General features: G+C 31.2%; 1 protein-coding gene across 2 annotated transcripts in view; it reads left to right on the forward strand.

Moving 5' to 3' along the window:
• The window catches only part of LOC143200758 (5-oxoprolinase), a 134,368-nt gene that overhangs the window by 79,200 nt on the left and 42,719 nt on the right, over positions 1 to 12,449 (forward strand). For both annotated transcript variants that reach the window (XM_076411367.1, XM_076411368.1), the window contains exons 15-17: positions 6,917 to 7,149; positions 9,987 to 10,098; positions 10,168 to 10,392. In XM_076411367.1, the coding sequence (XP_076267482.1) occupies positions 6,917 to 7,149; positions 9,987 to 10,098; positions 10,168 to 10,392 (570 nt within the window). The remainder of the gene's footprint in view (positions 1 to 6,916; positions 7,150 to 9,986; positions 10,099 to 10,167; positions 10,393 to 12,449) is intronic.

A 12,449-nucleotide genomic window follows, 5' to 3' on the forward strand; every position in this document is an offset into this window, starting at 1 on the left:
TTTGGAATAATTTTTTTTGAAATTCTTCGACCTCTAAAATAAAATCCTATGGGTTCAAGGTGATTTTAACACATTTTGTAACTGTGTTTATGTTTCTACTTTGAACTGTTTTAATTTTAGCCGTTTTTTGAAATTGTTTATTATTGGTATTTATCTTTTAATATACTTTTATGCCGCTATATGTGTGTCTGTGTGTTTTATTCGATACAGTTTGTTTAGGTTTTCGATATTCTTGAAGGGTTATTAGGTTTATACCTTTAATAATGTATTTGTTTTTTTTTCCCTTGTAGGTTTTATGTACTTTAATGATTTATTATATTTATATATATATTTTAGTATGTTTTAATTTCCGCTACCTACTTTTATTTGATTCGCAATTAATATCTTCTATTGTTAAAGGTAGATCTATATATAATGAAATATGCCGATTTTATAGATATATTTTTTTTTGCATTTTTGTCTTAATAAAAGTATGCATGGATTTTTGGAATAATTTTTTTTTAATTCTTCGACCTCTAAAATAATATCCTATGGGTTCAAGGTGATTTTAACACATTTTGTAACTGTGTTTATGTTTCTACTTTGAACTGTTTTAATTTTAGCGGTTTTTTAAATTATTTATTATAGATATTTATCTTTTAATATATTTTTATGCCGCTATATGTGTGTCTGTGTGTTTTATTCGATACAGTTTGTTTAGGTTTTCGATATTCTTGAAGGGTCATTAGGTTTAGACCTTTAATAATGTATTTGTTTTTTTCCCTTGTAGGTTTCATGTACTTGGTTTATTATATTTATATATTTTTTAGTATGTTTTAATTTCCGCTACCTATTTTTATTTGATTCGCAATTAATATCTTCTATTGTTAAACGTAGATCTATATATAATGAAATATGCCGATTTTACAGATGTTTTTTTGGTATTTTTTTCTTAATTAAATTAGAAATGGATTTTTGGATTAAAAATTCTTCAAATATTTTTTTATGTCGAAAATAAAATACCGTATGTATATATTCAAGGTGCTTTTTAACACACTGTTTTATTGTCCGTGTTTATTGCTCGGTGTTTGATTTAACACGGAGAATTTTGGAATGTGTTTTAAAATTAGTTAAACCCTTATTGGTTTGTAGACAGGTGGGAAAAGGAGACAACTTAATAGAAGGAGATACATTTATTTTCAATTATATATTTTAATATTTTATATAAGTTTTATAAAAGTAAAAAATCAAGTGATGTGTAATTAACATTTTACTAAATAACACTATAGCTGTGTAGACATTGAAATATAATGTTTTAAGTCAGTTTGTTTCGAATAAAATGTGCATTTGTGCACGATAGTTTCACCATATTACTAAAGCACGCAATTTGCATTAATCATTTTTAGCCTTCGTGACTGAATTACAGTTCCAATTCAATTGTCCTTATTATCTTGGGCTTGCTCTAAATCCCTTGGCCCATGCTGATGTTCCAAGAGTAGTTTGAGCTCGTTCAAGCCAAATAGAAATGGGCTTGTAGCGAAAACAGGAAGCGTCCTTGTAGAAACAAAAAAGCTCATAGCATATTCGTATCCTTTCACTTTGGTGTACTCAAAAACAAATGGTAGCATTCCGAATAACTGGTTCTCATTTTGGCTATGAGGTATTGGCTCGCCGAATGCTGAATTGGCGCCCGTTCCAGAATCGGCAGTGTCAGTAGTGTGTCCTGTCATACCTTTAACTTCTTGCAAACTAGCTGGCGATGTAGACGTTGGAGTCTGGCCTTGGGAGTTAACATTGTTAACATCCCCAACGTGTTTTTCATATTCATTAGGTCCATTGGTGTTCACTCTGTTAAGTTCTTCGTCCCAGCTATTGACGAAATCCTGTATTGGAAGCGAGGAAAGGTTTTCTTCGATTCGTACCCGTTGTATTGGGCCGAATTTCATTTCTAGGTTGCGCAGGCATTGGTGGAAACCAAGCAAGAATGGATCAGTTGTCAGATCTGGTAGCGTCCTTGTATATCGGTAAAAGACGGACCCATATTTAAAACCACACATCCTTGCATATAGAGGTATAAATGTTAAGGAGCTCATTACACAAGGATACCAAATTTGTGTTTCATCCAATGTAGGCCTGTTAGCAGGATGTTTTTCGCCTAACCGTTCTAATTCCTCTTTCTTGTCCTGCTTCGTTGGTAGCTGTTTATACGAATTATAATTGGTCTCCACGTCGTGACTTATTTGACGAGAACCGGATGGTCCAGCCCTTATTGGTATGTCTGCTGGTGTCTGCAGAAACTTGATTTTAGGCGATGGCTTGCTCTTAGGTTCTTTGGATGTACCCGGCCCCCTTTTCGCTTCTTCAAATTTGGACCTTTTAGCAGGATGTTTTTCGCCTAGCCGTTCTAATTTTGCTTCTTGCTCTAGAATGTCCTTTTGCTTACACCAACCTCGAAGGGTTGATTCAGGAACGTTGAGACTACGTCCAACAGCAGCTTTAGTCTCGCCTTGTTGAACTCTGCGTATAGCTTCCAGCTTCACAGCTACAGTTCTTCTGGTTCTTTTCTTAACAATCATTTTTAATAAGTAGAAAATGACTAAATAACTTGCTCGAGTTGCTTTCAGGTCAACGACTGAAGGATGAAGATGGCTTCGAGAATATTTATAGTCGCATAGTCTTTGAACGTTAATTAATTTATGGTTATACCTGTTCAAAGATAATCGATTTAGAAGTAACTTTCCTCTGATTCGTGAATTTCTTTATAATAGTTGTTTTATTAGACCTTATTATTTTATTAGTATTAATAAATTAATTTATTAGGGAGTCATTGCCGGTAAATACAGCGGGTGTATTGGAATGCCGTTTTGCCCAAAGGCTTTGTTTATAATGGAAGTCTAATAACACTCTATTTCTTTTAGTAGCGCATTTCTTTGAATTAAACTGGATTTGGAATATATGGCACACATTTTGTTATCGGATTATTATATTTCAGTAAAAATTTAATATTAATATAGTTGTCTTGATACATATAACATATATTTTAGATATATTATAATATACTATTACTTAGTAGTAATTCATATATTGTTTCATATATTTTATTAGTGATGAGTAAATGAATGTAATATCAAGATTTTAGATATTATACGGCCAATCGTTATACATTTGCCAATAGTATTGTGGACAATAGTGCCAGTGAATCTTGGTGTTAAAAAAGGGGATTTTATGCTATTAACAGAAGAGAAAATATAAACGAATGTGTTTTTTTTTAACTATTGTTTTAATAAAATTAGTAATGGATTTTTGTTGTAAATATTTTTCTAAATCATCTTCCACCTCTAAAATAAAATACTGTGTGCATATATTTAAGTTTCTTTTAACGCAGTTTGTAATGTCCGTGTTCATTTTACTTTTTTGAAGACTTTTACTCTCTACAATTTGTTTAGCTTTCTGTTGTACTTCCAGGGTTATTAGGTTTAGACCTTTGTTAATAGATTTGTTTTTTTTTACGCTTTTCAAGTACCATAATTGTTTATTTTATTTAGTTATTTTTTAGTATCTTTTTATTTCCGCTACCTACCTTTATTTGATTTGCTGTTAATATCTTCTTTTGTTAAAAGTAGATCTATATATAATAAAATATGACGGTTTTATATGTATATATGTTTTTTTTTGCATTTTGAGCACAAAAATTAAAAGCAAAAAAAGTGGAAATTGTTGGTGATTGTTGTAGATTGGGCTCGCGAGGTTATCTGTTTCACAACTTTAACAATTCGTTCTTCATTTCGTACGTTTCTTCTATTAGTAGTTTCATTAAATATAAGTAAGGTATATAAGTGTGTCATTGTATTATGCCGCCATAATAAAATTAGTCGGCCTTAAAGGTACTTTTATATTTTATTGCTTTCAATGTATTATTTGTAGTGACAAAGTTTGCTAGAATTGAGGAATAATAAAACGGTTTATCTATACTTTTTTGTTAATAGCGATATCCTCTTTTATATGTTTACATTAACTTTATTTTATATTTGTTTATGTTTTGTCTTAGAAATAATATTGAAAATAATAATTGGTAATTATAAATATAAATAAGGGATAGTGCATTAAGGTATCATGTCGCCATAATATAATTAGTTGACTTTATAGAGACTTTTTTATTGCTTTCAGTCAATTATGTCTAGGGAGAAAGTCATAATCGACAGCTTAAAGTGTTTCGTTGTCCTAATAATTGTTTTTTATATCTACTTTAATTTAAGTATTAACCTTGATAGTTTTATTGATATACTATGTTTAGTTGCAACGTGCAACAGCCTGAGTTCTATAAACGTTTGCCCTTTCAACCAATTTTTCGGTAGCTCCTGCTGTTTTGTTTGAAGATGTTTGGAAGTTAAAAAAGAAACAAAAATTATTAGTATTCATACGAGAAATAGAGCGACTGTTATTTAAAACAAATAATACTCGACGGATGACTAATGAATATTTAACTTTTGTTCGTATTTTGCAAGTGGCAATTGTCAAAAACGTGTAATAAAAATAAAATATTGTATTAAAAATATGTGTAATGATTTCTTTTTTTTTGCAATGAATTGAAAAATGAAACAAAGCAATTTTGGTGATAATGAAATGGTGAACACATTCGCCAGACCTCTCTTCTATCTCTGGAATTAATATGGGATCAACTTTATAGTATAGTGAGGAATCTATGTCCATCTAGCCCAGTAGTGTTCTGAGAATTCTTGAAGTGAATGAAAGATTACATAACTAAGTTAGTAGAAAGAATGGGTACAATTTGTGGGCTTTGAGGTAATCAGGCTAAATTTAATGAGAAACATATTCAATTATTTAATTTTTACTAAATATATTGCACTAAGTGTGCTTCGTTATGTGTTCGTTATCCGTTGGCTCGTTATGTGTTCGTTATCCGTTGGCTCAAATGTTCTACCAACTGAGAGTGAATCCTGTCCTTCCTGCCAAATATCAATGCAACAGAGATGTCTTCAGCCATTTAGTTTTATTTTATGGAAGCGATATACAGAATTTTTCATTGAAGGGATTTTATAACTATAGTTATGACAAATCCTTGACATAAGTAAGGAACTGGGATCCAAAAATCATTATATAACAGGTCAGTTGAAAAGCCCAGGCCTACCAGAGTAAAACACATTTTTTTGGCAAAATTAGTTTTTTTTTATTCAACATAATACCCTTCAAGCTTGATACACTGATTGTAGCGACCCACCAAGTTTTCGATACCATTTTTGTAGTACGATTTGTCCTTTGCTTCAAAATAGGCCTCAGTTTCAGCGATCACCTCTTCATTTGACGAAAATTTCGTCCCAGCGAGCATTCTGCTGAGATCTGACAAATAGTCGTTGTCGCGTCGATTTCGCCCTTCAAAAGGTCCAATAATGCTATGTAATAGTCGCTGTTGATTGTCCTTCTTTTTCAAGGTAATAAATGAAAATTATTCCATGCACATCCCAAAATACAGATGCCATAAACTTGCCAGCGTTTTCCCACGCTTTGGAGTGGGTTCATCGTGTGCAGTACACTCGGATGACTCTCGATTGGATTTCGGAGTGAAATGGTGGTGCCAAGTTTCATACATTATCACATATCGACGCAAAAACTCGGGTTTATTACGTTTAATCATCTTCAGATACTGCTCCGAATCATCAATTCGTCGAATTGTGTTTTTTGTTCAAAAGTGAGCTTGCGCGGCACCCAGTTTGCACAGAGCTTTCTCATACCCAAATATTCGTGAATGATATGATGTACACGTTCAGTTTGATATTTTTAGAATGTCTGCTATTTTATTCAGTTTCAATTTACGGTCTTTTAAAACATTTTGTGGAATTTTTAAATGTTTTTGTCGGTAACAACCACTTTTGGGCGTCCACTGTGTTCATCGTCTTCGGTGCTCATTTTACCACATCTAAACTTAGCATATCAATCCTTGATGGTTGATTTTCCTGGGACAGTAACCGAAAATTTGGCATCAAGCCAAGTGTTTGCTTCAACTGTATTTTTTCATTTTGTTGCGAAATTCCTTTTTATCCATTTTTTTCACAAGAACAATAGTTGCTTCATTTAAAGTGCTGTGATTGATCAACAAATGATCTGACAGGTTGTCAAGTTTATTAACCCATCTTTTGAGGGTTGGGGCTAACTGAAAAACCCATGGATTTAATTCTAGTAGTGCCATCTATGTGTCAGGCCTTTTCTGTTAACATGTTGTAGGTGTACCGGATCAATTTCGGTTCAAAAAATATTAAATTATGTTACTAACCATTTGTACTCTTTATTCACCAATTGATCACTGATTATACATATTAACAAAAGTCTAATTCTAGAGAATCATGTAATGCGCACAAGGATTTTAAATCGGAACCTTGTCGGTCCTTGCTAATTATGCGTATATTTGAAGGATATGGTATAAATAGGATAAATTATCTTGAATTCTCAACCTAATATTACCACTGAGACTTTTGAATGAGACTGAGAATTTCTTGATATATTTTTCACCTCCTATAATATAAATCTGTAATTAAATGTATTATAAAAAACCTTTTATAAACATATTTCATTTTAAAATAATCAATAAAAGTACAAGGACACAATATTTAATTATTTAATAGTATTTAAACATCACACTGACACACCAAAGCTCTAGTTCTTCTATTATTCGTATATTTGATGGATATAATTATTTACTTACTGATATAATGTTGATAATTCTATGATATAAGAAATGCAATATAAAAAACTTAATATGCACGTATTTAATTTTAAAAGAAAAGGGACAAATAAAATAATATGTAAGATAACAGTGTTATATAATTTAATATAAAATTTTTGCAATATTGTAGAATTAAGTCTTGATGAATATTATGTAAACCTTTATGAGTCAATGAATCTAGTCTAAACGATTTATTAGGTTTCAGAACTGATCGACCAGTATGGACTCGAAGTGGTCCAAGCCTACATGACGCACATTCAGACCAATGCTGAGGTAGCAGTTCGCGACATGCTTCGAGAGGTAGCTAGAAACGCTTCGGCTAGAACAGGCACCTCCATTTTGGAATTTACCGACAATATGGATGATGGATCACCGATACACCTGCGTGTAACACTGGACGAAGTGCTGGGTTCAGCACTCTGTGATTTCAGGTATCTATTTAAGATCAAAATGACAATGAAAATGACATAGTCAACCCTGCGATAATAGCTTTTTTATTTCTTTTTTAATTGCCTTCTAAGTTACAATTTTTCTCTACTAGGAACTTAAGTAAAAAGACCCATTGGTTTTTACTTATTCTCTAATGAAATAAATTAGAAGAACTTTTTAGTTGGTTGGTTGCTTCTTCGCTATAGTCTCCAATTTTCCCTATGAGCTATGTCACACATAAAACACTGCCTTGCATTTCACCTGATTTTGTTTTTTACATTGTTGAGTAGGTTTCTTGTTGTTTAACTCTAAATATCCTAGCTGAGAAGTAGGGATTTAAGAGCTCAGCTTACTATTTATGGTAACATTTTATGGAGTTTTATCTTTTTATGGCAGACTTTATCGAAACCCTGGATAAAGTTCAAGAAGAAGCTGAGAAAGTATTTTTTCAATAATGTCTATTATTCTATACATCTGGTAAATTGTTGAATGTTTATTCATGAATGGGATAGGAGACCTAATGTATTATGAAGAGCTATAATATTGAGGATAACTATATTTTAATATGGTATTTGTATATGATGGATGATTGAACAAATATAAATTAATCTTGAGCGACTTACAATTCATTTACTGCACTTCATAATCTCAACGTGGCTTTTGAATATCGTGTTTGATGATGAATGATGGACTGTGAATTAAATACCAAGGATTTTCATTGGATGATAAACTTAACATTAATCTATACCATTACTGGGAGTCATATATGTATCGTGCGTTATTACACTGCTGTGTGTTCTCGAATTTACAAACCTTTTAATTGTATAATACATTTATCATCAGTTATTTTGGCCTAAAGAAATACGGAATCATAAAATAATCATTAGATATAAGTAAGGGATGTGTGTCAAAGTATTTTGATAGAATTGGGCGTTTGGGGAATATAATGAAACGATTTCGTTCATTAATATTTATGATTATCATATTTTCTTGTATGTATATTTTTATATATTTATTAAATTATATATTTGCTTACGTGTAGTTTCATTAAATATTAGTAAGGTATATAAATAAGTATGTCAGTGTATTATGCAGCCATAATAAACCTTTATCCAGACTTTATTGAAGCCCCGTTCATTAAGTTCAAGAAGAAGCTGAGAAAGTATTTTTTCAATAATGTCTATTATTCTATATACCTGGTAAATTGTTGAATGTTTGTTCATAAATGGGATATCAAACCTAATATCTATAACAATATGAAGAGCTATAATATTGAGGATAACTGTCCATTTCGTATTCGGAATTATATATGGATTAATGATGACATTAAGATAGTATTAATTAGTTCTTTTAAGACGCTACTTAAATAATTAATTACTCAGTGATGGGTATTAAAGATCTCGCGTGTTTTATAGCTATACTAAAGAGTATATTAATCAATGAATTCGGGTGGAGAATTAACTAAGTTCCATTTAATCTTATAAGGTTTATCTGTTGATTTCGTTTGTTCGTTCGTTTTACTAATCGTATAAATGCTTCGTTAATTTGTATTTTTAATAAGCATATTGCTATTTTTAATTATAAGTTCACGGACTTCCGTCTAATTTACCTAATTTTTGTATCTTCTCTTTCATAAGGATAAAACCAAAAGTTTTAATTTAGTATATGACTAAATATGATCTGAAATCGATGTTGGGAAATAGGATAAGAAAGTGTACGGATAATTCTTGTAACATTTGAACGTATTGGATGTAAATATTCGTGAAACGATCGATTTTGGAACCTAAAGGTCAGTGTTTTCCCTTGAATAATGTTGAATAAGAATCTTAAGAATTACAAATTTAAAACAAAGGCATGGATTTTCGTCTATTTCAGGCGCAAAATAGATATATTGTGATAGTTTTATCCTTATTTGAGAGCTGAAATATTCTGACAGTTTTTCAATATATATAGTTATGAAAATTTGCAATTTTTTTCCATTTTCATATTATTTTGTTGTTCTCTAAAATAATCACATGTTAATGAAAATTACAGAATTTCTAAAGAATTTTAATAATAATTTATGTGCTATATATTTGTGCGTGTACATTTTTTCTAAAATGAATGAATTTCTGTTTATGTCCCATATCTGTAAAAGTATTCATTCTAAAGCAATTTAGCATAGATTTTTGTTAATGTATTTGTTATTGTTGTATTATTTTTGATGTCATTTAATGGTTAATGGATTCAGGTTAATGAAAATTACAAAAATTTTAAAGAATTTTATGCTGAACTAGACGGTGGAATAATATTTTTTTTTGCAGTGTTTGGTTTTTAAGATACAAGGACAAGTATATTATTTCTGAAGGATGAGTTGATTTCTGTTTGTGCCATATATATTAAAAAATATAAAATTTAAATTAATTATCATGAATTTTCGGTTATTTAAATCTAAAGTGCATGTGTTTTGAGATATTTTTCGATATATATCATGAAAATTGTCAATTTTTTGCTATTTTCATCATTTCTGCTGTCATTTCTTCTGAACTAATCATGGGCTAATGAAAATTTCAGGCAATTCAAAGAATTTTATGTAGAATCGTACGTTAGTGTCACCCTTGAAAAACTTGTAGTTTTTAAGATATGATGCTATATTGATGATGTTTTGTGAACAGATACCTTTTGAATAGCTTTTGTGTGTGTATAGTATGACTTCATTGAACAAGTAGTGTTAGATACATGATGACGATACGATGATACGACACATAATGACTTTAAAGTCAGATTATAAGAAATATTGCAATTTATTCTTCTCTAACTTTACATTTTTAATTCCTGACTGATTCTTGTTTCCGCACAGTGGCTCTGGACCAGAAGTTTGGGGAAATTGCAACGCACCCCGCGCTGTCACCCTTTCCGCTCTGATTTATTGTTTGAGGTGTATGGTGGGCCACGATGTACCGCTCAATCAGGTAAATATGCGAATTCCGCAGGATTTCGCCCGAATCTCCACTTATTTTCAAGGTTTCCATTGGTTACAGGGTTGTCTGGCACCAGTGCGCGTGGTAATCCCCAAAGGATCTCTTCTGGATCCCAGTGAAGACGCCGCTGTGGTCGGAGGTAATGTGTTGACATCCCAGCGTATTGTAGACGTAGTGCTAGGCGCTTTTAGGGTGTGTGCTGCCTCGCAGGGATGCATGAATAACATTACTTTCGGGAATGAGTCTTGGGGCTGTTACGAGACCGTAGCAGGAGGAAGTGGAGCGGTAAGTTTGACTTTCTTTTGTCTCTTGAACTGACTTGCTGGTAGTTCGAATAATAATAGTAGTTACTGATCGCCCTGTAGCTGAAATTCAACCACAAATTATTAAGTTAATGTTATTGTTGTTTTGAAAAAAAATTCTATATATATATATATATATATATATATATATATATATATATATATATATATATATACATATAATGTGTTTTATATTGCTGTTTCCAATTTTTGTATAGTTGAACATAAAGTTGGAATATAAAATGTATTAATAAATATTTGTATATTAACCCAAAAAATAACTAACATAATTATATAATCTCTAAATGAGCTATTGACTTTTCTTGACTTAGGTCTCTAAAATAAATAACTAAAATAATTGGTAAAAGGTCCAAAAAATAAATTGTCATATAGTTACGTATTTTATTGCATTAATTATCGAACATCTTGTTATTTAACAGCGGTTTTAAATAGTTACCAAATTAATGTTAACAATGTTTTATCTACCATATTTTAATTACATCTTTTATGTTGGAAAATAATTTTTTTTTCACTTCAAAAATATAAGAAAAAATGAATAAACTTCCATCGTTTTTAATTACTTATTCCACTATTCAATGTTTAAAATAGTAGCCGTCGTATTTTTTCCCTATTGGTAAGTTTATTTATTTCAAGTTATTATTTTATGTAACATTCTGAAAGCTCACCATTACAGACAACTTATTTTTAATTCGTCTTCAATGGCTCTTGTTGACGTGCCTTGTGTCCTACATGGAAGTTCTAAGAACAATTTTATAATTGTCGATATTCATTACAAAATTCATTTTAACTCATGACGTAAAAGTACATTAACTTTATTTCCTGCATTATAATAAGAATTTACTTATACAACAATATCTTATTATCCAAATATATTTTATTATGCCCAATGAGACAATACATCTGGTTCAGTTTAATTCCAAGTTGTTCATTTCAATTGTTTAATGTTTAGTAATACATGATTCTTCCATTTTAAGTGTCGATCCAGATGCATTCCCAGATTATTAATATTATTAAAGCTTTCTGCGCAGGGTGAACATCATGTGATTAGATTTTATCTCATACGACTTTATTTCTTCATGTTTTCAACCACTAATGAATAATTTTATTAAGTTAGAGATTCCTTGTCTCTGATATTGAATCTTTGTAAGGTGATAAAGTTATCGTAGTCGTTAAAAAATGTTGCCACAATACTGGCGTTTGAGGTCGGTACGTCAGCTGTGTAGTGGAGATATAACAATGTGCTAAAGTTAGCATTTTCCAATACAAACTTTCATATTGGGCATGTCTTTTTCATAATTTGTATATTTTCAACATACAGTTGTTTACACAGGACCAAAAAGGAACTTATAGCTACAATGATTCTAATGGTGGAGCTCTCGAAGCTTGGAGGTCAGGCCATAACTTATATGAATACAATAGTCTCAACGATATAATGACAAGTTGTCGAATCTATATACTGCCATCACCGTTTGAGCATATTCATTTTAGTAAAATTCAAGATATCAGCAGATTATTATAACTGGATCATTCTTCCCACACTAAGGTTCAGAGCAATGAGCTGGAGGATTTTCTTGTCATTACCACTTATCACTATGTTAATAAATTTATCTCTTGGATGAAATGAAAATATTAAGAGTTAATATTTTTTTATGATGGCATACAATCCAGACTTCTCCAGTTAAAGACCCCCTTGCCGTATCTACTTGAACCTACTTGCACAGAACTGCATAGCACAGAATATGAACCACAGAACCTGCTGTATTTATATATCATCGATATTCCGATGATATTCCTGAGCCCGCCGGGACTATATATCTAACGTATTTATATAAACAACAGAAAGTATATTAAACAATTAGGATAAACTTTAAAAAATGCGCTACTTTTTAATAAATCGTTCTTTATTCGAATTTTTGTGTTTTTCCGAAAACTTCGCCACCTTATCTCACCGGAAGAACGTAGCGACTAAGAGGAAAGGAGAGATATGCGGCTGTCAGTGAAAGTACGAAGTTCGGGCGG

This window comes from Rhynchophorus ferrugineus, unplaced genomic scaffold, assembly GCF_030347505.1.
Source record: "Rhynchophorus ferrugineus isolate W39M unplaced genomic scaffold, kcgeb_rfMv2 rfM8, whole genome shotgun sequence".
Taxonomy (NCBI): domain Eukaryota; kingdom Metazoa; phylum Arthropoda; class Insecta; order Coleoptera; family Curculionidae; genus Rhynchophorus; species Rhynchophorus ferrugineus.